This window comes from Dromiciops gliroides, chromosome 5, assembly GCF_019393635.1.
Source record: "Dromiciops gliroides isolate mDroGli1 chromosome 5, mDroGli1.pri, whole genome shotgun sequence".
Lineage (NCBI taxonomy): Eukaryota > Metazoa > Chordata > Mammalia > Microbiotheria > Microbiotheriidae > Dromiciops > Dromiciops gliroides.
The window spans coordinates 59,552,290-59,576,145 of NC_057865.1; the positions used below are offsets into that span (position 1 = coordinate 59,552,290).

A 23,856-nucleotide genomic window follows, 5' to 3' on the forward strand; every position below is an offset into this window, starting at 1 on the left:
AAAGAGGAGAGCCAGAACAGTGACCCAGCAGAACTGGCTTATTTGATATGAGGGTCGGCGAGAGGTATAGGGAGAGAGGCGGACGTGGCGGAAGGGTTCAAGCTCTTCCGCCTAAGCTAATGAGTTCATAACCAATTCAGTGAAGAACCCAGTCTGGGAAAGAGGGGAAAATCCACAGAGAAATTTGTTTGCCATCAGGCAAGATGGCGGCATTTTAAAAGTCTTCCTAGTGCCTTGTCGCTGTGGCTAGAGAGCAGAAAGCAGTCCAGGGTCAGGCTAGCCTCTGGGTTGCACGTGTCTTGCTTGCAAGGCTCCAGGACTCTAAGGAGCCGGCCAGCCAGAGTGGGCCAGCCTGCTTGGCTGCCCGAGCATCTCTGACCCTTTTCCCCACCGGGAAGGCCTTTTTTTTTCCCCCTCCCGCGGTTCTTTCGGACACTAGGCCATTCCCCCTTTCATTCCACGGAGCCAGCTAGTCCCAAATGAAGCTTCTCCAAACTGACCCTTGTTTACAAACACAGCTAATGGGGGTTGGGGGGAGGGGCGGAGAAAGATGATGAAGAAGGTTGTGTGGTAGGGTGGGGGGGGGGTGGGGGGGTAAGATTTACTGGGCGAGGAAAACGCGACCAGCAGTGGGGAGCCCAAGAGAGAGATGGTGTAAGCAAGAGGTCCTCGGCAGCTGGAAAGGACAGAACGCCTTGTTTTTAAAACTGTCAATTCCCTCAACCCCTATTGTGAGAGCCTCATGCAAAACATCTCAGGCCTTTTAAAGCTGGAGCTTGTGAGGCCGCCACAGTTTGAAAAGAGGTAGAGAGAAGCGGGGACCTAGGGCATGGCAAAGAATGATAGCTGGGGCAGTTGTGTGTGTGTGTGTGTTTTTTTTTCCCTAAAAAGCAACAGAGAAGGCCCAGAAAACAGGTAAAATTCAACCCTCCTCCTCGATCTGCTTTCTGTCCCCACCCCCCAGACTAGTTTGCAAAATGCCCTTTGGCCCAGGCCAGCAAAGCAGGCCTTTTTTGGACTGTTTTCTTATGGAATGGGGGAAAATACCAGAGGGAAATCCTGGAAATGACTAGTGGCTAAGGGAGCAAGACTCTGTAAGGTGGATGCCTTTATCCTTCTTCCCAGTTTCCTGAGGTTAGTTGCTCCTTTTTAATTTTTTTTTCCACTTTGGAGGAGCTGCCTCCATTGGCATTGGGAACTCCCTTCATTTACATATTATATTCAAGCACGAAGTTTTCTTTTTCCTAGGTGAAGCACACCAATCACTACATTTTCTGATTTTTGTATATGCTAACATTTTATTAAAATAACTTTACAAATCATTAATGAGGATATCTAAAGTGTATGCTTCAGTTTGGGATTTTTGGTGGGGGAGGAGAAAGGCCTTTGAGATTCAAGGTTTTACATCTTTTGCCATTTTTAACAAACAAAAGCATCATCCTCATTTCTGCAGACACTTCTATTTCTTGGTAATTAAAACTTTGGAAGGATATTCCCAAACTATGGAATGCCATCCAGACGAGAAGACAAAAATCTATACACCAGCCCCTCTAATTTGTGTTATTGCTGCTTAGTGGTAGCTCCTTGTTGTTGTTGATTTTAAAATAAACAACCATTATTGAGATTAGTCCACTATAATCAAGTAAGCCTGTAGGAGAGAACACCCACTTTAAGAAAGGCAAGTTACATATTTTAAGGCATAGATACCTGACTATAGAAGGAAACAAAGTACATACATCCTTTTTAAAAAATACCCAAGAGAATTAGGAATATTTCAAAACTTTATCTTTACTACTTCAGCAGAAATCTTTCCAGGAAATTTCTTATTCTTTTTATGGGGTATAAAACCTTTAGAATATTTTCCAAGAAACCAAAGTGCTTTCCTACTTTACTTTCTATGAATGTTGACCTTTATAAACATAGGACTCAGTGACCCTGGACCTTGACAGTGCAGTGTTGTTTTGTTTTGTGGTTTTTTTTTTTTGTTTGTTTTTTTAAAGTTTAATTCCCTGCAAAAATTCCATGTAAAACTGCATTTTAGCAATGGAGCTAATCTCTCTCAATCTCTCTCTCTCTCTCTCTCTCTCTCTCTCTCAAACTTACCTTTTTTGAACAAATGAGGCATTTATAGCAAGTTAGGAAATTTAGTTTTTGTCATTAATCATATAACAATAATAATGAAACATGTTGAAAATAATTCCCACAGCAAAATAGAAAAAAGCTAAGGGGCCCACTAGGTTTTGAAAGAATATCCTTCTTTCTTTCTTTTTTTAAAGTTACTGTACAGTACTTGGTACTTTTCTCAACAGAAGCCCCTACTCAAGTTTTCCCTGTGGTTGACTGGCTTGCAGTAGAATTGTGTGGATAAAATTCATGTTGACTATTTAAATTCTCTCCTTTTGATGGTGCCTTTGTTCATCGACCCCACCAGAAAAGTCTGCAGGAATGACACACTCTGGAATGCCTCAGCCTCGATGTTGCTCATTCTCCAGCTCCCATAAACTGAAACTATTGATTCTCTAAGGGCAGGAGAGTAAGTGTCAGAGCTGGATGCCCATATTTTACGTCTGAAATTCCATAGGGTCCATTTGTTTCAAATTGTGCTTATTTCACCTCTCTTCCTCTTTCTCCCCCTCCCCACAAAAAGAGTATCTGTAAACTAAAAAAAAAATAATGTCCTCAACTTACAATTTAGGAGAAAATGACTTCATCTTCAAAAAAAGTGTACAAGTTCTAGGTGTAGTAGTAATAAGACTTTGACATTTCTCAACCAAGCAACTATGAAAGAGGAAAAATTGCAGACTTTCAATATGTGTCTCACACTTTAAAAAAATAGTTTTCTCTCCAAAACAATTCATTATGTCTAAATGCTACTTTCCAAAGAATCAAGAACCCAGACTGAGAGGCGAGTCACAACTTTCTGGGAATGGAACTTTGGAAGGACTGGAACTGTGAAGTACACTGTCCCCAGGACACATTTACAAACACAGATTTAAGGATAACTTCCCCCAATTTATGCACTGTACATAGCCACCATCCCAACAAAAGAGTTTTTCTAAGTTTTCAGTGGATCTACATCTGGCAGCTTTCAAGAAGGGAAGGAAGGGAACCATTTCCAAAGCATCTGTTTACTCCATCCAAATGGAGCTGGATGCAGGTATTCTTAGCTTTGCTCTTTTGCAATGAAAGGAAAACCACACCACATATCCATTCATCAGGACTGAGATCAACCTAGTGTCTCCTAGAGATATTTATAGACAAAAGAAAAGTTTCAATGGAGAAAAAATTTAAAGATTTTTCAAAAATAGACTGTAAACTAATTTCCATTATAAATGCTGACTCCAATTCATAAGTAAACATTTCATTTCATTGGTATTTTGCTTTCTTGTGTGATTTATGATAAGGTATTCTCTGGGTATTGATCAGAAGATGAAATTGCTTAGATTTAATTTGGCAAGGTTTTGGGATATGTAACACATTAGGCAGAGAAAATTGGAGTAGGAATTATTAGACCCAAGTTCCACTAGAATTACAATTGAACTGTGACTCACTTTCCTCTAACTTGGAACTTTTTACTCTTGATTTATGACAAGTTTGCAAAGTTTTTTCAAAGGATTTCACCAGCATTCTGTCCATCCCCTGGCTCTTCTCATCTCACTTTTACAAGAAAACACTAACCCCTGTATATGCATTTCCTCCAAACAAAACTTAAAAGTGAAAAAGCCAAGAAAACCATTCATTCCTGTTAATTATACTTCAATCTCGAATAAGTCAAAATGTATGGAACCAGGAATTTTAAACAGTGTTTTTAATTGAAAATAAAGCTAAAGCATGCTTTTCAACAGTGCAAATTTCCATAATTTTGATTTACTGCTTCCATCATCACAACATATTACACCAGCATGGCCCTGACCAAGGGCTACACCCTAACCATCTGCATGTTCTACTACTTTGATATTAAGTGCAAATATAGATAATCACCTTTGATTGTCACTTGCAGTAGAGATACTCTTGCTCTATATACAGGATGGTGAAGGAAACTGAAGTTTTGAGAGATGCAGAAAAAAAGAGATGGGTGACAAAATTCAAATGCCTGAGTTCTGGTACCAAAAGGCCCTGGACTGCTTGTTATTCTCATTGGTGGTGCTCTAGTCATTTCTGACCCCTCACTTGACTTTTCTGGGTTATATTAACTTTTTTGTTCTATCTGCTATGAGGAGGTGGGCTATAAATTGTCCTCCTATCCAGTGAAATATTTTAGTTGCTTTGCAAGCTTTGAGGGATATGTTCAGACCACAACTTCAGCACATTGGTGGATAACAGTAACCTTATTTAAGACCTTTGGGTAAGAACAACAACAACAACAACAACAACGACAACAACAACAAAACAACCCTACTTTTCCAATTGCAAGGAGTGGCTGTACAAGTAAAAACACACCTTTCCAAAAATACAATTCCATATTTATTTTACTCATTATAGATGAGGCAGCTTTTACCAGTACTTGAGCAAGATTCAAACCCCAACCTTTCCACTCTATAGAAAAAATAGTAAGTGCAACTCCTCTTGGGGGGGGGGTGGAGAAAAAAGAAAAAGAAAAGATACCCTACACCACCGGAACCAGCCAGAGCTCCAGGAAAGCAGAGTGTGGCCACACAGAACCCTCTTGATACCTCCCTGTGTAACCATGTAACTTAACAAACTTTCACTGAATTAACAGTTACACTTCCATGTCCGAAATCTAGTGCATAAACTTAATGGCTCATTGTAATATTTATTATTCAACCTTTTGACATTTATTTGTAGCAGTTGAATTGAGGTACCCGGTGCATTATTAGCATTGAAACAGTAAAGTGTTCCAGCTCTACCATAATAACTGAGTTTTACTTGAGTCTTTAGCCTGAAGTAGTCAGTGGAATGTAAACCAACCCTCCTCCCACCCACCCCCACCCCACTAAAAAAAAAAAAACCACAATGAAAAAAAAGTAATCCGATTTCTGTCTTCACAATGTGATAAACCAGGACTCCAAAAGGGGTGTAAAGAATAATGGACTTGTACAAACCATCCCGTGCAGTTTACAACATAAGGAAGGTAATATGGTTCAAGAAAATATCTCCCAAAATATTTTTATGAATTAAATTTCCTGAATTTGTGACTAGGTGGAAGAGGTATTGCAGAACCGCCCAGCTGCCATTTCCATATAGGATGGGCCTTGTGAGGAGGTTGGGAATCCTTAGTGGTGTTTAAGGAATAAGCCGGCAACAAATCCCCATCATTCCCAATAATTAGTGATGGTGGACAGGGAAAATTTGCCATGAAATTAAATGGCCTTTTCACTGCTGATGCTACATTGCTGGCTACCCTTTTTCGTCTATTGGTAACTGTAAAATCATCCAGTGTTCCTTCATGTGTCTCAGTTTTACCTGTAGGACGAGGGCTTCTAGCTGATTTCAAATTTGGTTTGACTGGAGGAGTCTGCAGTACAGGTCGCTTTCCCAGCACCAGTGTCCTGTAATTTTTTCTCACCCTCGCACCAAATTTATATTCCCCATCCTCAGGTTTTGGAGAACCTAAAGTGCATGAAAGGCCCTGACTCTGAGTCAGTGGGTTTAAGGAAGTGGTTTCTTTTTCAGTGCATGCAAAATCTTCCTTGGCTGTTAACAAAGCGTCCTCCTCCTTACTTTCAGTCACACTGTAAAACTCACCCTTTGTATCATTGCACTCACACTTTAGCTTATGCTTAACAAGGTCAGGTTCATATTCTTCATTAGCACTACTGTCCTCTATTTTGATTTTAATATTGTGCAGAAATGGCAATGCTTTATTGCCTGAGTCAGGGCACGGAGTTTCTGTTTTAGCTGCTGCTGCTGCTGCTGCTTCTGGGTGTGCAGGAGCGACAGCAGCATCCACCTCAGGATCAGTTTGTAAAGGGGGCAAATCCGTGGCAAATTCAATACAATGAGGGATTTTAGAACCTTTTTCTGAATTTGCTGCTGCTGCAGCAGCAGAATCATTATTTAAGAACCTAGAAGGTATTGTATTGTTATCTGCACAGTGAGTAGTAGTAGCTTGCAGGCATTTCCTAGCCTCTCTGAGTGTTCGTTGTGGTGGAAATGCATTGTTTGTCTTTGGGCTAGGTGAAGAGGCCCCCTCTGCAACGCAGTTAATTGTCAGGTCAGTTCTCTTTAAGTTATTGGAAATTTCAGAGTGTGGGAATGTGATCTCAGATACCCTATCGTTCCTTATCTCAGTGAAACAACTTCCCAGACTGCCGGGGCAGCACACGGGAGGCGCTTTGGATGCCCAGCTCTGATGACTCCAATCCTCTGGCGATTCTGCTTTGACATTACTTTTGAGGTCGGGCAGCTTGCCGGCCTCCTCGAAAGCAACGGGTTTGGTTGCAGTGGCGGCGGTGGCCAGGTGGTACAAGAAGTTGGCCTGCGCCTGCATGCTAGGAGGTTTACAAAAGCTAGTACGCCTGAAACGGATGCTCTGCACTGAGACCTGGCTGGAGCCGGAGCTGGAATCCGAGTCCGAAGACGAGTCCTCCTCCTCAGAGCTGACCTCGCTCGAGTCCGACAAGCCACTCCCGTCCTCCTCCTCTTCCTCTTCTTCCTCCTCCTCCTCCTCCTCCTCCTCTCCCTCCTCCTCCTCTTCCTCCTCTTCGGAGGACACGGAGTTGCTGGTACTGGACAGGCTGGAGCCAAAATCCGAGTCGTTGGCTGCATGGTCTGAGTACGAGCTGGATTCGGAGTCGCTGCTGTAACTCTCGGGGAAGCTGCCCAGATGTGGCTGCTGCTGCGGCTGCGGTGGCGGCGGCGGCGGCTGAGGCGGCGGCGGCTGGTGATGGGGGAGGTGCGGGGGATGGTGGGCAGGCTGCGGCAGCGGCTGCGGGGGCGGCGGCTGCTGCGGCTGCTGTGGCCGGGGGTGGGGGTGGGGGTGATGGTGGTGGTGGTGGTGGTGGTGGTGAGGAGGGCAGAAACCGTTGACGAGGTGAAACCTTTCCAGACAAGTGGCCCCCGCTGCCGCCGCCGCCGCCGCCGCTGCTGCAGCCGCCGCCGCCGCCGCCTTGGCTTTGTAGGACCTAGGCAGGATGAGGAGGCGCCGGGCGTTGGCGTGGGGGTTCAGCAGGCAGTCTTTGCCGCCCGCCTCGCAGGCTCGCTTCCGCTTGTATCTGTAAGTCAAGCTCACGGGGCTCCCCGCGGTCCCGGCCGCAAGCTTGGGCTGCGGGAGGGCTGCGGAAGACTGGTAGTAGGCGGCGGCGGCGGCGGCCGCAGCTGCAGCCGCCGCCGCCGCCGCCGCCGGGTGCTTGCTGCAGAGCAGGCTCCGAAAGTACGGGGGATCCGAGTGGAAGGCGATGTAGTTCCCGGGGACTGGAGCAGTTTCATAGTTTAGAGGGGGTTTGCAAGGCGATCGCGCGATTTCCGGGTAGCGCTGACCCGGAGATTTACTAAAAATCTGAGGTAGATCGACTGCCGGTAGCGAGGCGGCGTCCCCGGGACGCAGAGCCTGCCTGCTGATTGGCAGAGCCTGCGTCGATTCATTCAATCCCAGCCAAAGTTGGTGGTTGTCCTTCCAAAAGCCGGGGTAAGGGTCGGCGGCGGCGTGTTCCGGTTGGAGCTCCTTTGTTGACAAAGCCCTGCTGACTTTCCTCCGCTTGGTTTTGAGGACCCGTTCGGTTTTGCAAGAAGTGTAAAGCGCTTCCACGTCTTCCCGGGAGATCAGAGTGCATTTGGCTGCGTGGAAGGCAACGCTGTTGATAGCCTTGAGTTTCCTCAACTCCTCCAGGTCGCAGTGGTGCTTTTTCACTTTCAGATGATCCATTCGTTTGTGTACGGTGGTCCTCGGGATGTTTTTCAGCAAGTCTGTGAAAACCTGGGAGAGTGCAAACATTTGCTTTCCTTTAATGATGAGGTACCCGAGCCTCACGCCATCCACCTCTTCAAAGCCCGACTTCAAGTCGCCCATTTCGGGTCTTAAATGATTCCCACCATTTGCAGTAAATATATATGTGACGCATACATAGAGATGTATGTATGTTAATCCTCCACCAGATGCTGCATATGTCTCAAGGCATCCTGCTAATAAAATAACAAAGACTGTTATTCTCGGTGAAAGGGAGTGCCAAAGTCGAGGAGAAATAATATAGACATATAGATGGAAAAAAATATGAAATTACATTGACTAGATTCCTGATTGGCTTTTGCTTTTGTTTTTGGAAAAAAGGAAAAAATCATCAGGCTCCTGGTTTGCCAGAGTGTCTAAGTTGCTGTTGAAGATCAGTACCTGTGCCCCTTTATTATTCCCTGCTTCTCCATGGGAGCACTATGATAATGGAATGTGAAGGGAGAAAGAGAAAAGAAATGCAGCTGCTATTCCCGCCGCTGCTTTAGCTACAAATAAAATGACAGAGTGAAGTGAGCTCGTCCGGAGACACCTTCATCAATTAATTCCCCTAAAGCCAACGCTGATTGGACACTCCTGACAGGTGATGCAATAAAAATTGATATTCCACCCCTTCCCCCAAAAAAATCTCCCACTAATTAGCATACCCTTATACTGCCACCTCCCCTCCCAAAGTAAATAATACAGTTAGTATATAAATCTTTCTATTAAACTATCGGAGCTCAAATACACTGACTCACAGACTTCATCGTTAGTAGGATGTGCATGCCTTGTAGGCTTTAAAAAATACTATATATGTATTTAAAGGAATACTGCTTATTTTTGCTTTCTTGGCATTTTACGGACACAATGTACCATCCTTTCAAAGGAAAGGGACTTTAAAAATACTACCACGTCTATATAACCACTCATTCCCTTCTCCTTTCTTTCTGGAAAATGGAGCTAAGGGGAAATGTGCAGAATCGCCTGGTATTTCCCTTATGGGAGTGGGGAGGGAGGCTGGGAACTACAAAGTTAAACCCTCGGCTGTTCACCACCCCCTAGTAGATACTTACGTTTTGGATTTCCCTTGATTTTCCTCTTTTGCTTAATCTAGCCTTTTTATATCCAGTAACAAAGTTATTTGGCTGTGGAGGCTGTCGAAGGCTTCTGCTCCGAAAAACTGTAACAGCTCAACAGAATATCTGCTCTGTAGTATGGAGGGAGGAGGTGGTTTCACGTCAGACCCATAACAAAGCATAGATAAGCCAGAAATGTGTACACTTTTCACAATTAACCAGGCTGGATCGCTTGCAAAATCGTAGTAGGATCCCCAGTCTAGGCGATTCCAGGGTCTTGGATTGTGCAGCCAGGATTCCAGGGAGCTGATTGCTTCTGCAGCAAAGAAAAGAAAATGTAAAACACCCAAGGTGCTTCCAGAGGTTTTACGTAATAATGATGAAAAAAAAGTGCTGCTGTGTGATGTAGACTTTCAGTAGTCTATGATGCTCCTGGTTGGTAGTTTTCAGTGAGCTTTTCACAGTCTTCTATTTTTCCATGGAAGCCAAGCATTCTGATCTTTTTTTTTTTAATTTACTTTGGATATGTAACATTAAGATTTAACTTCTTCTTAGGTACCTTAAAAGACATTTTCGTGTCATTCACGAGGATATCCCAGACTGCCAAGTGAGAGCAAGCTTCTTCTCAGTTGGATTACAATGCTTCCTTTGGCAGATTGCAAGCTGATATGTAAAATTCTGCAAAATCCTACTAACTGTCCTCTGTTAACGTTTGCAACTGCAAACTGGATGCAACATAGACACTTATATAGATTCTTGATCTTCCAAAAATAGACACACCCGAGTGGTTAAAAGAATAAACGGATTTTTTTTTTCGGGGAGGGGGGGCTTCAATGAAGGGAAAAGGTGTATAATAATGTCTTCCTTCTCATTCAAAAGTTCCAGCTTCCACTGCCATGGCCTGGAGAGTTTAGCACCGGTAGATAAGACAAAATAAAAATAAAAATAAAAAATTTAACCAGGGAGAGGGAAATGGTGGAGGAGAAAAAAGGTAGTTTTGCATGACAAGGCGGAATCTATGCCACAGCTCCCCACCCCCACTTCAGCTCCCTTGCAATTTCCCAGGAATTCTGAAGAGAATTGGGAATTTCAAGAAGTACATCCGGAAATTAAGGAAGTCTATTTAAGAGAGTCTGTAACTCAGGAGGCTGGTATTTGAAAAGTCAGCCCTGGACTACTGTTGCACTCAGCACCGATGTAATCGCCGCTCTTCAACTTAATCAATGTGTGTACAAACCACGATGTCTAGTTCTTGCCTTTGAAATCTAAGGATAGCATTTCCATCCAAGAAATCAGAGCTATAGCAAATTACATTTTTGTCCCTTGAATGAAAGAAGGCTCATTGAATGGATCTCGTGATATTTCAGGCTTTCAACGTAACCGAGAGGCAGAATGAACAATGCCTCGTCACAGCCCAGACCATCCACCGAGTTAGCTTTCTGGCGCATCGGGATCTATCACGCCGCGGATTTCTCCTTCACTTTCACAGGAGGCAGAATGCAAAATCTCTGAGCAGAAAGTAAAGTTTCGAGGCAAAACAGATGCTGGTATTTGTTTTACAAAGTAGAATCATCAGAGCCTTTCTATTGCCAGAGACAATAATGTCGTTTAAAAATTCCTCCTGATGCACTTATATACTGCCAACTCTCCTCCCTCCCCGCTCCCCTCCGCCCAATTCCCCTCCCCCCCGCTTTAAGGTTAAGACTATAGAGTCAAACCGTCAAGAAACAGTAAACTCAGAGAAAGCCTTTGAGAAGAGATCACAAAAGGTTGGATAGACAGTCCTCCCTTGCCAGGTAGTTTAGTTGTTCTCTAGTTCTGTTTAGATTTTCACACACACACACACACACACACACACTTGCACATGGCAACATGATTTAGTAACTTTCAAAATTACCTGACTCTTCCCTCTTTGCCATCTCTTAAGGGTGCTTTAAATACCAGTAGCAAGTATATTGGGTTAAAAAAAAATACAAGATACAGTTAGTGAGAGTCAAATAGGGAAACATAAAAGCCAGAAATCTTGGGAAATGTTAGCTCTATTTATATGTGATATGTATCTCTGTATGTGCTTATGTATTTACACACACACACACACACATATATATTTTTATACCTCTAGTAAGAATCTTTCTGAACGTCAAATGCATTCTTTTGTTCCTTTAACTTCCCCATGGTTGTGTGTGTGTGTGTGTGTGTGTACACTCGAGTGCCTGTGTGTGCAGAATGTGACAGACAGCTTTCTTGTGGCCATCAGCACACGTTGTATATCCGGGGTCTTCTCCAGGCACCTTGGGGGTCGATCCCGATAAAAAGATCTAGTGGAGGCCCCTGCCCGCACACACATGAAAGGCAGGGGACTTTAAGATGGATTTGCATGCACACAGGGGATTGCGATCAATAGCTACCAACATTTATGGCTTAGATTATTAATGTGAAAGCTGGCCAAAAGAATGGAGATGAAAAATTAAAGGTGTCTGTTATCAATTATGTTTAAAGTTATGCAATAATTTACTTACTTTGAGTGTGTACAGATCCAGATGTATGTAAAGTGCTATCTCTCAAAAGCAAAGGAGTTTCTTTGATAAATTTGTCGACCATGTCAACCTCCTTTACAATCAACGATGAACCCAATTCAAGAGATGGTCAGTCTTAATTTCTTCTTAACAAAATATCTATTGATTTCTCTGCTTCCAAATCCATATATATGTTTGTTGATACACTAAAATCCACATATATGTATGTTTCCATCTTCATAACTCCATAAGTGAAGTATGTGAGTGCTTAGATATATGCACAAGACATATCCTAAATTTATTAATTAAATATAATAATTTGTGTGGTGAGGAATGTGCAATCAACAATCTATGGTAGAAAGTAGTTTAGCTTTCAAAACAATGCTGGCTGGTCAGAGGAAAAACATCATTAATAAATAAGGATAAAATAAGATTCTTAACACCTACTTACTATACCTATTGTAAAAAAAGATTGTGCTTTTTTTTTTAAAGTGTGTTAAATTAATGAGAACATGAAACTTTATCTTTACATATCCCCTGTGAATGTGCTAAATTTACCTTCAGATGCTGTATTTTGATTTATTTTCCCTGCATTTTTATGTTTAAATACCATTGCAATTCAGTCTGACCTCTTCCCTCTGGAGCCGAGTAATGCACACAGCATTTACAGTCTTTTAAATGGTTAGCTGGGAAATGCAACAGCAATTTGCAGCAGTAGTTTACTAATGGGGAAAATTCTTTTGAAAACCTGAAGGAAAACCTAAGGGTACTTTTGCATTTTCCACACTACAACTGTCATATAATTAAAGTACTGAAGAGCATTAAAATAAACCTTTTCCTTCCAAGCTTTCACCCAGACATACATAATTTAAATGAGGATTCAACCCCTCAGTCCTCTCCCCCACCTCCTCTGTATACATTTGTTTTAGTGATCCATGGGCATATTTTGTTCAAACTGGATTAAAAAAGAAAACAGTTTGAGGACATCACAGAGACACCAATAATATAAGTATAATACTTTGAAAGAGTAAGAGGAGTTCCTTCTGCTATTAGTAAAAGGCAAGTATAATACTTAAAAGAGCATAAATTAAAATATGAGAAAAATAATCATGTTGAATTGAATCAGTTGAAGATGTGAGACAATGAAATCCTATCTGACAGTGGAAAGATCCATAACTTAATTTATCCAACAATATCACACCTTTGAAGGTTTTTTTTGGGGAGGGGGAAGAGTGGGGATAAATAATAAACTAAGAAACAATTTATAAGCTAGCTAAGTGTATTTTCCTTGAATTTTCTTTTTCTTTTAGGCTTATCTCAAACTGACCAGGAATGAGGGTGTCTTCCAAACTGCCTATCTTGCTATTCTTAGGCATTTTAAAATCCTGTTTTTAACAGGAGTTTGGGGCACATAGTACATGCCATGTTGTCTACTGACCCATAATCAAAATGCAGTGACCTTCTACCCTTTTTTTGCCCCTTGACCCATCTTGAATTCAATGCAGCCTTTATAAATTTGCAAATCCTTGGAGGTAAAGAGGGTTTTGTGAGGCTTTGTTCTGAAAAGGCCCTAAAAGTGTGCATTTTGAATTAGACAAAGGTGCAGCAAGGGATCCTAGTGCATGAGACCATTTTCTTACATACAGGTAAGCAATATGCTACTCCAGAACTATTCTCAGAGATTATATACTGTAAACTAAAAGGCAGTGATAAACACAGGAGATCAGAAAGTTATGAAATGCATCAAATCAGCAACATGATACAAATCACTTTGATAATGTAAGGATTGGTCAGGCCACAAAATTCCAGTTCTCCACGTTTCCAAGGACTGTGAGGACCCTGATGATCAAGGAAGGAATTGGAAGAGAGGGTGGATGACAGCAAGAAAGACAGAGAGAGAGAACAGAAGATAGAGGAGAGATATGATCTGAATGTACAGGCGCATTCCCTTATCTTTCCTGCTATCAGCCAGTTTAAAGGACACCATAATTATGATGGTGATAAAACAATGCTTGCTTATGTGTGCTGAATAAATAAAGAATGTTTACAGCTAAAGAATCTTTTAATTCCAATTAAATGCTATCAAAGAAAAGCCACTTTTCCTTCTGCAAGCGCCTTTTCCCCCCAATTATCTTGTTTTGTTGCAATATTTTCCTATGAGACACAAGGGCATTTTAGAACGTGCCTTTGAATTTAGAAAAAAAAATCTGGAAAAGTAGGGTGCAAAACAGATTTTTTAAATGACACCCAAATACTAAGAACCACAATTTATTTGGATCGCCAGTTTTTATTTGTTTATTTTACACAGGGACCAAATGTGTAGAGATTCAGTGCTAAGTGACACTGAAGTGTCAAGCGCCATCCGTAGGCTGCTGAAGCTTCTCTGGAAAACTCAGTAGCACCCATAGGCGGCGGAGAGCAAGGAAGGGGGTACAAGGGACAGAACCAGATTCCGAAAGCAGTCTTGGTTGTAATCCACTGGCGGTGGCCCAAGGATCTCTAGAAATATGGACTCCAGTCAGTACCTTTCACTGCTGCAATTAAAGGGAACACAAAAAAGCGGGAGATAAAAAATTCACAAGTTCCCATTTAAGGAAGCACAAGGATCCTTTCAAATAATAATTGTATCAACAAATCTCATCACAATCAGATTAAAACAAGGTTTTATAGAGCAATGTCCTACAGCCTGGGCACTAATTTTTTATTGGATTACACAGCAAACAGGAAATTCCCTTTTTTGGTTTGTTTTGGAATCATTGGAGTAAAAATGAAAATTAAGGCATTTTAAGCTGAATAGCTTTGTTTTGTGAGGTCGATTCTCCCTCCCCCAGATAAATGGAAAAGAACCGTCTCTACCCAATTCCTCACACACTATTCAAATTCAAACTTTCATTTCCAATATTTCTGGGTTCTTAACTGTTTTGTTTGTTGTTTTTATAAGCACATGGCACAACAAACGCTATGTAAAACGCACTCATAGCGTTAAATGCTGATACAAATCTGCCTTTCACTCCATCTGTCTAAGTATCACAATTGCTAAGTGTAAACTTAAAAAAAAAACTTTCCATAGATAAAATGTTTAATATTTCTTGGCAAATTACACTTGGTGATGTAGTGCAAAATATAGTGTTAAAAAAAAGCCTGAGTATTTGTAAATTTTCTAGATAGTTGTAGGCACCCTTCCTTTTGAAAGTTTAGACCTCCAATACCCTCGATTCTACTGGCAGAATTAGGATGGACTTAGAGGGTCCTAAACGTGACCGATTCACTAAGGCGGGGGGGCTACAGCTTGCAACAACGTGCTTGGCAACTTAATCCTACACTAAAAGAGGGCAGGGAGCGAAAAAGAATGGAATACAAACTCTTCCGACATTTGTAGTTACTTTCGAAGTGGATTGTATATTTTCAGGCTGATGGGAACGTCTGATTTTTGGAGCATAAAGAAGAGAAGGTAAGTGTCTGTCCTTGTATCCGGCAGTTCGTAGAGAAACAATGAAAGAACAAAGGGAACCCACTTCACCATTTGAACATTTTTTATATCTCCCTCCGTCTCAAGCTAACGGCCAAGGAGCCTGGAGGACTCCTTTAACTTTGCCTTTAGGTGGTCTGTGGCAGGTCTTGTTTGTACTAAGAATAGGCAAAAGTTGAGGGACCAATTAAATAAATAATAATAAATGCTTGCTGTGGCTGATCAGCACAGCACAGTCAGCAGAGTCCAACCAGAAGTTGCTAAATGCCTTTGGGTAAAGCTCATGAATTAGCCTTTAAATAACAGACATCAAACTTCAGATCAGTCAAATAGCCTATCTTGGAATTTTAAGGGTTCATCTTTCTCAAAACAGATGCCTGTACAATTGGGAGGGGGGGACGAATTGAAGATGGTCGAAAGGGATGTGATATTTAAGGCTTAAAATGAGTCACAAGAATTGATCTCTCGCTGCTGACTAGAAAGGCATTTAAAAAAGGAAAATAGGATTAAAGCCTCGACACGATTGTTTGCTAATGGAAGAAAGTGCAGTAAAGGCTGGGCACAGAGAGGGGATTCGTGTACAAATAAATAGTATTCGCTTTGGCTGCGTCGAACATCAGCAAAGTCTCGCTTTGTCGGTCGGTGCAGCAGAATGAGTAAGTGACCCAGTGCCGGCGGCATTATATAAATAGATCCGAGAGGGAGGGGGAGCCCCCAAAGCGAACGAGCACGTGAAGCACGCGTTTTTACTGCCCCCAAAGCGGCCACCGACCCCCCCCGCCTCCACCCCACCCCCAAATCCGTATATTACCTGCCCTGTTACAGTGACACATGTTTATGTTTATAGTCCTGGTTTGTACTAGTGTCAAGAGCCCCAGAAAGAGGGGGAGGGAGGAGGAGGAGAGGAGGAGGAGAAAATACAACCACCCCCACTTGTTGTTAAAGCAAATTTACTGCGTTATTGCATGCCGTGTAAAAAAAAAAAAGGGGGTAGCGCATGGAGGAGGAGGGTGGAGAGGAAGGGGAGAGTTGGGCTGGGGGTGGGTGGGAGCTGGAGAGCCCGAGCCCAGCTCCTCCGCCTCGGGGAAAGGCAGTCCGGCAGAAAGGGCGAGCGGAGGCCGGGAAGCAGAGGGGCCTCCCTCCAGCGCGCCGCCTTCACGTGGGGGCTCGGCGGGCGCGCGGGGCTCCCAGGCGCTGACCTCTCACCCCAGCTCCTCTCGGCGTTTTCCTTCTGTGGTCGCGGCCACTTTTTACCCAGAATCCCTCGCGCGGGCCGCGCTCGTGCCGAGCTCGAGACTTCCCTAATCCTTGGCCGGCGCCGCCCCCCCCCCCCACGCCATTCCGGGCGCCTTCCCTTCCTTCTCTCCCCCCCCCCCTCCGCCCCCAGTTCCCTAGAGCCCAGAGGAAGGATTCTCCCGGCTGGGAGCCCCCGCCTTCCCTCCTTTCTTCCCTCCTCCTCTTCCCCCCCACCCCCGCCGCCCCAATCCCCAGGGAGCTCCGGCGGAGATGGCGGGAGGAGGCGGGGTGGTGGCTTGGGCTGGAGGTGGGGGAAGTGGTGGAGCTGGGCCTTCCGTGTGCTGCCTGGCCCAGCTGGAGAGGGAGGGGGAGGGGAGCAGAAAGGAGGGGGCGGGATAAGGGCTGCTGGCTCTGGGGGCTGCGGCAGCCACAGCAGCAGTCCTAGAAGGGGGGTGGGGGTGGGGGTGGAGGATGACCAGTACCTGTTGAATATTATTGGGCTCCATTAATCTTATTCCTTTTCTCTTTCCTTACTAACCACCTCTCTAGCTCCTCTAAGGAAACGTGAGAGGAAGAAATGAATGGCTTTCCCCTCTCTGATTACCCGCCTCCCCTCTCCCCCTTGTCGTTTTTTTTTCCCCTTAAAACAAAAACGAGATCTCAAACTCTGTCCCCCTTCCCCCTCTCCTGCAAGTATGGCTGCGGGTTTGCTCCTCCCCCTCCCCCACTTCCCACAATAAACTACTCTTCTCTTGGAGAGGAGCTCCTTTCTGCCCAAGGGGTTATACTACGCTCCAGCCCCTCCTCCCCGTTCCCCTTGTGCTCCTGATTCCCTCATTTGTGAAATGTACCGACTTGATAGTTGATCCTCTTTCTTGCCTTTCCTTTTCCCTTCTGTACCTGGCCTCCGCAGCCTACAATGCCGCCAGTGAGTTGTGTGCCTTCCATCCTCCGAAGCCCCTTCTTTGGTTCAATCTCTTAGCTTCCCCACCCCCACCCCTTTTTCTTTCCAAAAAGAAAAAAAAATCTTTGATTTTTAATGCGCTGCCCAACATATGCTGTCTTACTCCTCTTCCCCCTATCAAAATGTATGTAATGCATTTGGTTTAAAATAGGAACCCTAAAGTTTAAAATAAATGCGTTAAAAGGGAGAAATCAGACAGGGAGAGGAGTCGCTGTTTTGCCCAGGTCATGTTGTTAGGTCTAAATGCAGGGATACGTTTCGCTTAAAGAAAGAAGTTTCCTTTCATTAGCTACATTTTTCTGTATATATATATATATATATCTCTGGAGTGGAATATCCTATCTACAGAAACTCACGGAAGGTGGAAGAAAAAGGACAGCGTGGATTTCCCCCCGTACCTCCTCCCCCAAGGCAGCTCTGAGTCGCTTTTTAAAACTGGGCAAAACAGTAACATTCATATTGGGAGAATTGAATAAAGTATCATAAAAGCAGCTGAGAAAAGGAGGGGACAGAAAGGCGGGCTTCAAGCAGCTTAGCTCCAAGAAGGAAGGAAACGCGGGCGGGCGGGCTTGGGAATACTGCAGCGAGGCAGTCAGTGAATGGAGCAGGCTGGCGGGCGGAGGATGGCTGCTGTGACGCCGGGGTGGGGTGGGGTGGGGGTCGGGGGGAGGGAGGACGGCGGCTGCGAAGAGTATCTGGCAGTCTGCAGAGTCGGGCAGTGAGAGTGCAACGCTGGCGGCTTCGGGGGGATCCTCCGAGAGGGAGGAAGGCGGGCTAGAGGAAAGAAAGCTATAGCGAAGCCAGGGTGGTGTGGGGGATGAAGGCAGGGAGGAAAGAGAGAGAGGAGGGGGCGCCGAGTGCTGCGGTGTTGAATGAGTGGAGAGGGAGGAAGTACAAGTTGGGCTCCTTTTCCTCCAGCAGCTCCCATTGTTCAGGGGCCTTCGCAGTTTTCTCCTCTAGCTTCTCCTGCAAGGGAGAGAGAAGAGCTGGAGCTGCCCCGCTCTCAGCCCCATCCCCCCACCCGCCCTAAACTTCAAACATTGTTGGGTCAGAGCGACAAGTTTTATTATCTGACAAGGCAGGCTAGGGGTTCTCAGCTAAAGACCCGGTGGAGAGGGAGGCTTTAAAACGTGTCAGGAACTGAAGGAAGCCGAGTAAGGCTGCAATTCACGTGTTAAAAGAAAAGCAGCTTCTAGATATGTTCATAAAGTAACAGTTGTTTATAGACACATGTGGAATATATTGCACACACATGTGTATACATATATATTTTGAACCTGGAAAGTTGGAAGATTTGACCATTTTTTTAAAAAAGTAAGAGTTCAGGGAAAAAAAAGAGCCTTACTAGAGAGTTGTTTTGGAAAACATGTTTGTACATAAATGCTAAGATTACTTTGGAACACAAAATATCATTAAGATACGAAATCCGGAATGCAACTCAGTTAAAGGTAATCTTGTGTTCCTCTTGAAAAAAGTTTTCAAAATTATGGTATTTTTCAAAAGAAAAAAAATGCAATGTTTTGTAACCAAAATTTTGAAAGAAATTGTTGCAACCACGCTATCAAAAACTAAGCTTGGTTTTCCCGCTGTGAGTCAGAGGCAATATTTCTGGCATACATTACATTTTCCAACAAGTCAATGAAAGAATTTCCAACAAGTGCTGGAGACTTTTTCAATCCAACCTGGGGGTCACCTTAAGTGAAGGCTAGTGAAAAAATCAAGCTCAGTGGCCCAGGTCTTTCTAGAGAAAGAGAATCCTTTTTGAATAAATTTGTAGGTGACTTTTGATATTCCCTCTAAAATATCTATTCCCTGGTTCTTATAATGTAAACGGCATTGTTTCGCAAGTTGGATTTTTAAAAATTAGAAATGATATAATATTGAGAATATTATATTTACACATCACTATGAAAATATCATTTGACAAAAGTTTTCAATTACAACAAAAAAGTTTAACAGATGATGTTCATAGACTTCTGCCCTCTTTACACATACCCCTTAAAAGTCAAGTTTGAGGTAGTGGTAATAGTAGCTTCCCTTTTTTCCTTTTCTTTTATAACACTGCATCAAAATCAGAATTTTTTTGCATTTATAAACATCAACACATCACTTTGATTGGTCTCCTACCTTCTAAAATTGTATTTCCCTTGTGGAATTCTCTCACTATTTTTTTTTCCGAGGATGGGGGAATTTAAAAAAAAATTATCTGAAGAGTAGACGTAAAGTTTAAAAAAAAATCTGTGCTTATAAGTAAATGCTCCAAATCCATTCTCCTCCATATTCGTCTTCATTCATTCCTCTTCCAAGAAAACTAGAAGATTGGAGATTCTTTTTGGTTATACCTAATTGATCACCTTGGTGTTGGGTTTTGTGCTAAACAGTTGTTTGGTTGGTGTTTGAAGGCTAAGGGAATCGTATTTAGACCCTAAGTCCCAGACATGTATCATTTAGAATAAAAAGAATATGTTACAAACTACAACAGCAAAGAGTTTTTCTGTGAGAAAAGCTGAGAACAATCGGAGGTGGGGGATGGAGGAGAGGGATGGTTTAGCTGTGAGTGGGGGGAGAGGAATATATGCAGGATTCCTGGTCGGTCTTCCGTGCTACCTTTCTTTGATTTTACCGTGTTACCCTATTTCCTACTCTTGTATGCACCAAGGACCATTGGTTTTTTAATTGGGGGGAAGTACCACCAAATAAAAATTACCCACATTCCGACCCCGAAGTACCACAGTAAGATTGACAAAAAGGGATCCGAGGCTTGTGTGTTTAATTCGCCAGGAATGTTAAGCTTCATAAGATTCACCCTATGGGGTCATGTTAGACTCTGGCACTGTTATCATACAATTTCAAAGGATAAAATTATACACATTGCAGATTTTAAAAATCGAAATTAGGTGCTTGACAATCAATTGTAACATATTAATCAAAAGGTGTTTAAGAAATATAATGTTGGAATTGTATTTGTCAACTTTTTTCCCTGGGAAACAATGCAATTAATTAACATATTCTTGGGCCTGTTTCTGAATTTAGGAAGTGGTGGTCTCTTTTGAGGAGAAAACATTTTAAATAAAAAAGTAACCTTTCTTTGTCCAAGTTGTATTTGCAAATCAGTTTCATTCAACATGAACAGCAATTCAGAGTGCTTCATTTACATCAAGTTCTCTTCTATTTAATAAATGGATTTCCCTCTTCATGATCACCATTTTTTCTCCTACCTAAACTTATTTTAGAGTAATTTGTCTTTTAAACAGGTTCTAGAAACCAAAATGCGTTACTTTCTTTGGGAATTAATTATGAAAGAAATGCAAATCTTTAATGTTAGGGAAAATGGGAATGTGTATGTGTGTGTGTGTGTGTGTGTGTGTGTGTGTGTTTAAGAACAACATGCTATTACATTATTGGGAGAATCACTTTGAAAACTCAAAGCATACAACCTTTTACTATTGCTACCCTGCCTAAAAATGAATTTTCTAACGCACAGTAAAGGGTTGAAATTTTTATTATACAGGGTTTGTGAGAAACAAAAGAACATGAAGATAGACTTCTGATTTATTCCCTGCATTGGTAATTAATTACATAGTATTTGATGGAAAAATGGAACTAGTCAATATAATAACACCATTATCAGAAAAGATTCAAATGCAACAGCTCAAATTCTAGTCTTATACTTGTCTAATCAAACTTTCCAAGTGAATATTAGTCTCTGATTTCAAGAAAGTATTTCATTTAAATTGCATGTAATTTAAATTTCCCCATTTACTAACTGGAGATTTCCTGGGATTAACACAATAATATTCACTGTGATGGTTTGCAGTTTGGAGGTCTTTTGTAACATCATTACCATTTATAGACCAAAAAAGTGTTTATCATTTGAGGACTGTTTAAGTGTAGAGAATTACAAATCACCTGGCAAATAAAAATCCTTCATCAGTATCTCAAACTATAGATAATTTTTAAAGAAATGATTGCCTATAAGGAAGTTTCGCTTTAATACTTTGCTTATTTAGAATTTTTAGTTTAATATTGTTCCTTGAAAGCTAAATATTACTTCATACTTAATATTAAATCTGGGCCCCAAATTAAAATTTAAATAACAATGTTGTTTGTTAATTTAATAAATGTTTATTGAGAATCTACTATGTGCAAGGCACTTTGGCAGGTAATATGGTACTTGAAAGCTACTAATGAGTCTGTTACTCTTTCTTAAATGGAATTTGTGAAAAGCCAACAAAGGTGATGCTGCAATGATAAAAACCCAACTGAAAGAATTACTTTTAAGACACCACTTAGGACACTGAAAATACTATCATATACACGTGGCATATATGTGTGTATCTAAAGAGATATACAGTATAAGATATAAGTATGAATGAATTCATGTCTCTGTAGATATAATAGCAAAATTAGTATGCCAAAATAACATGCAAATAGCTCAACTTTAAAATAATTTTACCCAACTGGCATAAATAAATGTGTTCCTATCAAGTCTCTATATAAAAGGTCTGGATTCTTGGAGACTTAAATAGGTAGAAAAACTAAACAAAGGGGAAAAAAAACCTTTCTAATTAATAAAGGAACCACATTGTAGTAGGAATTGTCTGTAAGTACATCCTATTATATAAAGTAGAAACTGCCTTTTCCTAACTGAAGTTTTCCAACTTAAGTAATGTGAAGCAAGACTGTCTAAGTAAGGTTATGTGGCTGCATGAACTCTATTATTGATTATGGCTAGAAATAATTGCTGGATCTGAGCCAATATACCATTTAAAACACCATTTGCAGAGGTCAAAGACATGAGTTAAGAAAATACATTGTGAAAAGTGACCATGTAGATATTCTCTCTTAGTTTTATACACATATCTGATTAAAATGTATTTTGATTAGGGTTGTTACAGTGTCTACCAACAAGATAATCAAGAGTGATTTATTTTAAAAGGATAAGCATGAACAATATTCATCTCTATATAGCAATTGTTGTTCTAAATATTTCTTTCTGGGTAGATACTTTATTTAAAAGTAATATAAAATGTAGGCCTACGCAAAAGGAAATCAACAAAACAGTTAAGAAAGACAAGAAAGAAAAAAATTAAGACCTCTTACTTCCCATAGAAGAGAAAAAACATTGTTCATATTTTTCATTATTCTTAGGTCATAGGTCAAATCATAAACTATTTTTCCTTGAGCTTCTTATGGTATGCATCAGTTGATTAGCTCACAGGAATAGCTGATGGAACTGCTTTTATATCAAGAGGAATATTAGGGAATCTAGGCTTTAATCTTACTCAACAAATACTAGATACATATTTCAACCTTTTGAGAATGTTGATCAGACTTAAGGAGAAAATATCTAGCAATAATATACCACTATTTTAAGAAATTGCAAATTTTCTTTTCATTAGTTAATATAGGAATTCTATTTTGATTTTTCATCACTTTTTTTTTTTGCACAAAAAGATTAAAAAACCTCCCAAACAGACAAAAACAGCCCAGTTGATCTTCAAAAATGTTTGGAACTTAAGTATAGTGTTCAATTATTTAGAAGTACAAGAACTACTATGGCATGTAGCACTTTAAAAATTGTCTTGAACTGCATGTATACAAAGGGAAAATATTAATGCATGAATTGTATCGCTAAGATTTCCTAATATTTTTCCTACGTACTCTTTAGAAAAATTTGTTAAGTAATATGCTTCTGATGTATAACTTTCGAGAAAAAGTTCTATATTGGACAATTAAGTTCATATTTATTTGATTCATTAGATTTTCTTCTAATTATCACAATTATAACTATACATGGATGTATTAAATCACTTTCAAAGATGTTTTTTCTCTATAAAAAAATGGATTGTTTCCATATCAATGCTTAATGGCACTATATTATTAACAAAAGTTCATTTTCAGATCTTGTTGCTTATTATTTGTTTCTTTTTTTGAGATAACGTATTCTTATTTTGTTTTTTATTTCAAAGGTTTCCTCCAAACGATTGTTTTACACAACTATCAAGAGGCTATCTAAATTTTGCTATCAAATACTATAGACTACTACTGTAAGGTAGTGATCATGGAGTCCTTCTGTTCATATAAATTAATTCCATCAAAAGAACTAAGATTCAATCCATTAAAAATAAAACAAATGTATTATTAAATAATTTAGTGCATTAAGGCTTGACTGCATTTTTGAAGAAGGGAAGTTTCACATTGATCTTAACTCAGAATTACTGCACATTAGGAGTCTGAGTAGCAGTTGGGTATCGAACTGGTATTCCATTGTATTAGTATAGAGAAAGTATACAGTTAAATGGAATATATAAAGCAATGTGATTTTGCTTGAATGCAGTTTTCAGTTTTACATATACCAATGAATTAAGTATATAGCTATCATATGTTCAGAGTATCACGTATTACTACCCCAAAAGGAAGAGGTCATATTGTACATATAAACATTCATATATTGCAATAAAATTTTCTAAATTTACTGATATTACTAAAAAGAAAACATTTTCTTTAGAGCATCTGATCAATTTAAATTTTCCTCTACTTCTTATGGTCTATTAGATTTTAATGAGTTTCTATGCCCTTTCTTTTTACCATATTGTTACACATGTGTATGTATGAGCATTTTAATTCTATTGTGAATTTCTAGTGAATTAGTGAAATTGTTTCCATTCTTGTCTGGGTTACAAAAATATTTAGATTGCTTTTCA

The 23,856-nt window shown here is 41.1% G+C and overlaps 1 protein-coding gene across 1 annotated transcript; it reads right to left on the bottom strand.

Moving 5' to 3' along the window:
* Window positions 1–4,961: 4,961 nt before the first annotated feature.
* On the bottom strand, window positions 4,962–9,641 carry SKIDA1 (SKI/DACH domain containing 1). Its single transcript, XM_043968085.1, has 2 exons — window positions 8,962–9,641; window positions 4,962–8,082 (listed from the first exon to the last, which is right to left on the bottom strand). The coding sequence occupies exon 2, from the start codon at window positions 7,967–7,969 to the stop codon at window positions 5,129–5,131; it is 2,841 nt and encodes a 946-aa protein (XP_043824020.1). The 5' UTR covers window positions 7,970–8,082; window positions 8,962–9,641; the 3' UTR covers window positions 4,962–5,128.
* Window positions 9,642–23,856: the final 14,215 nt, after the last annotated feature.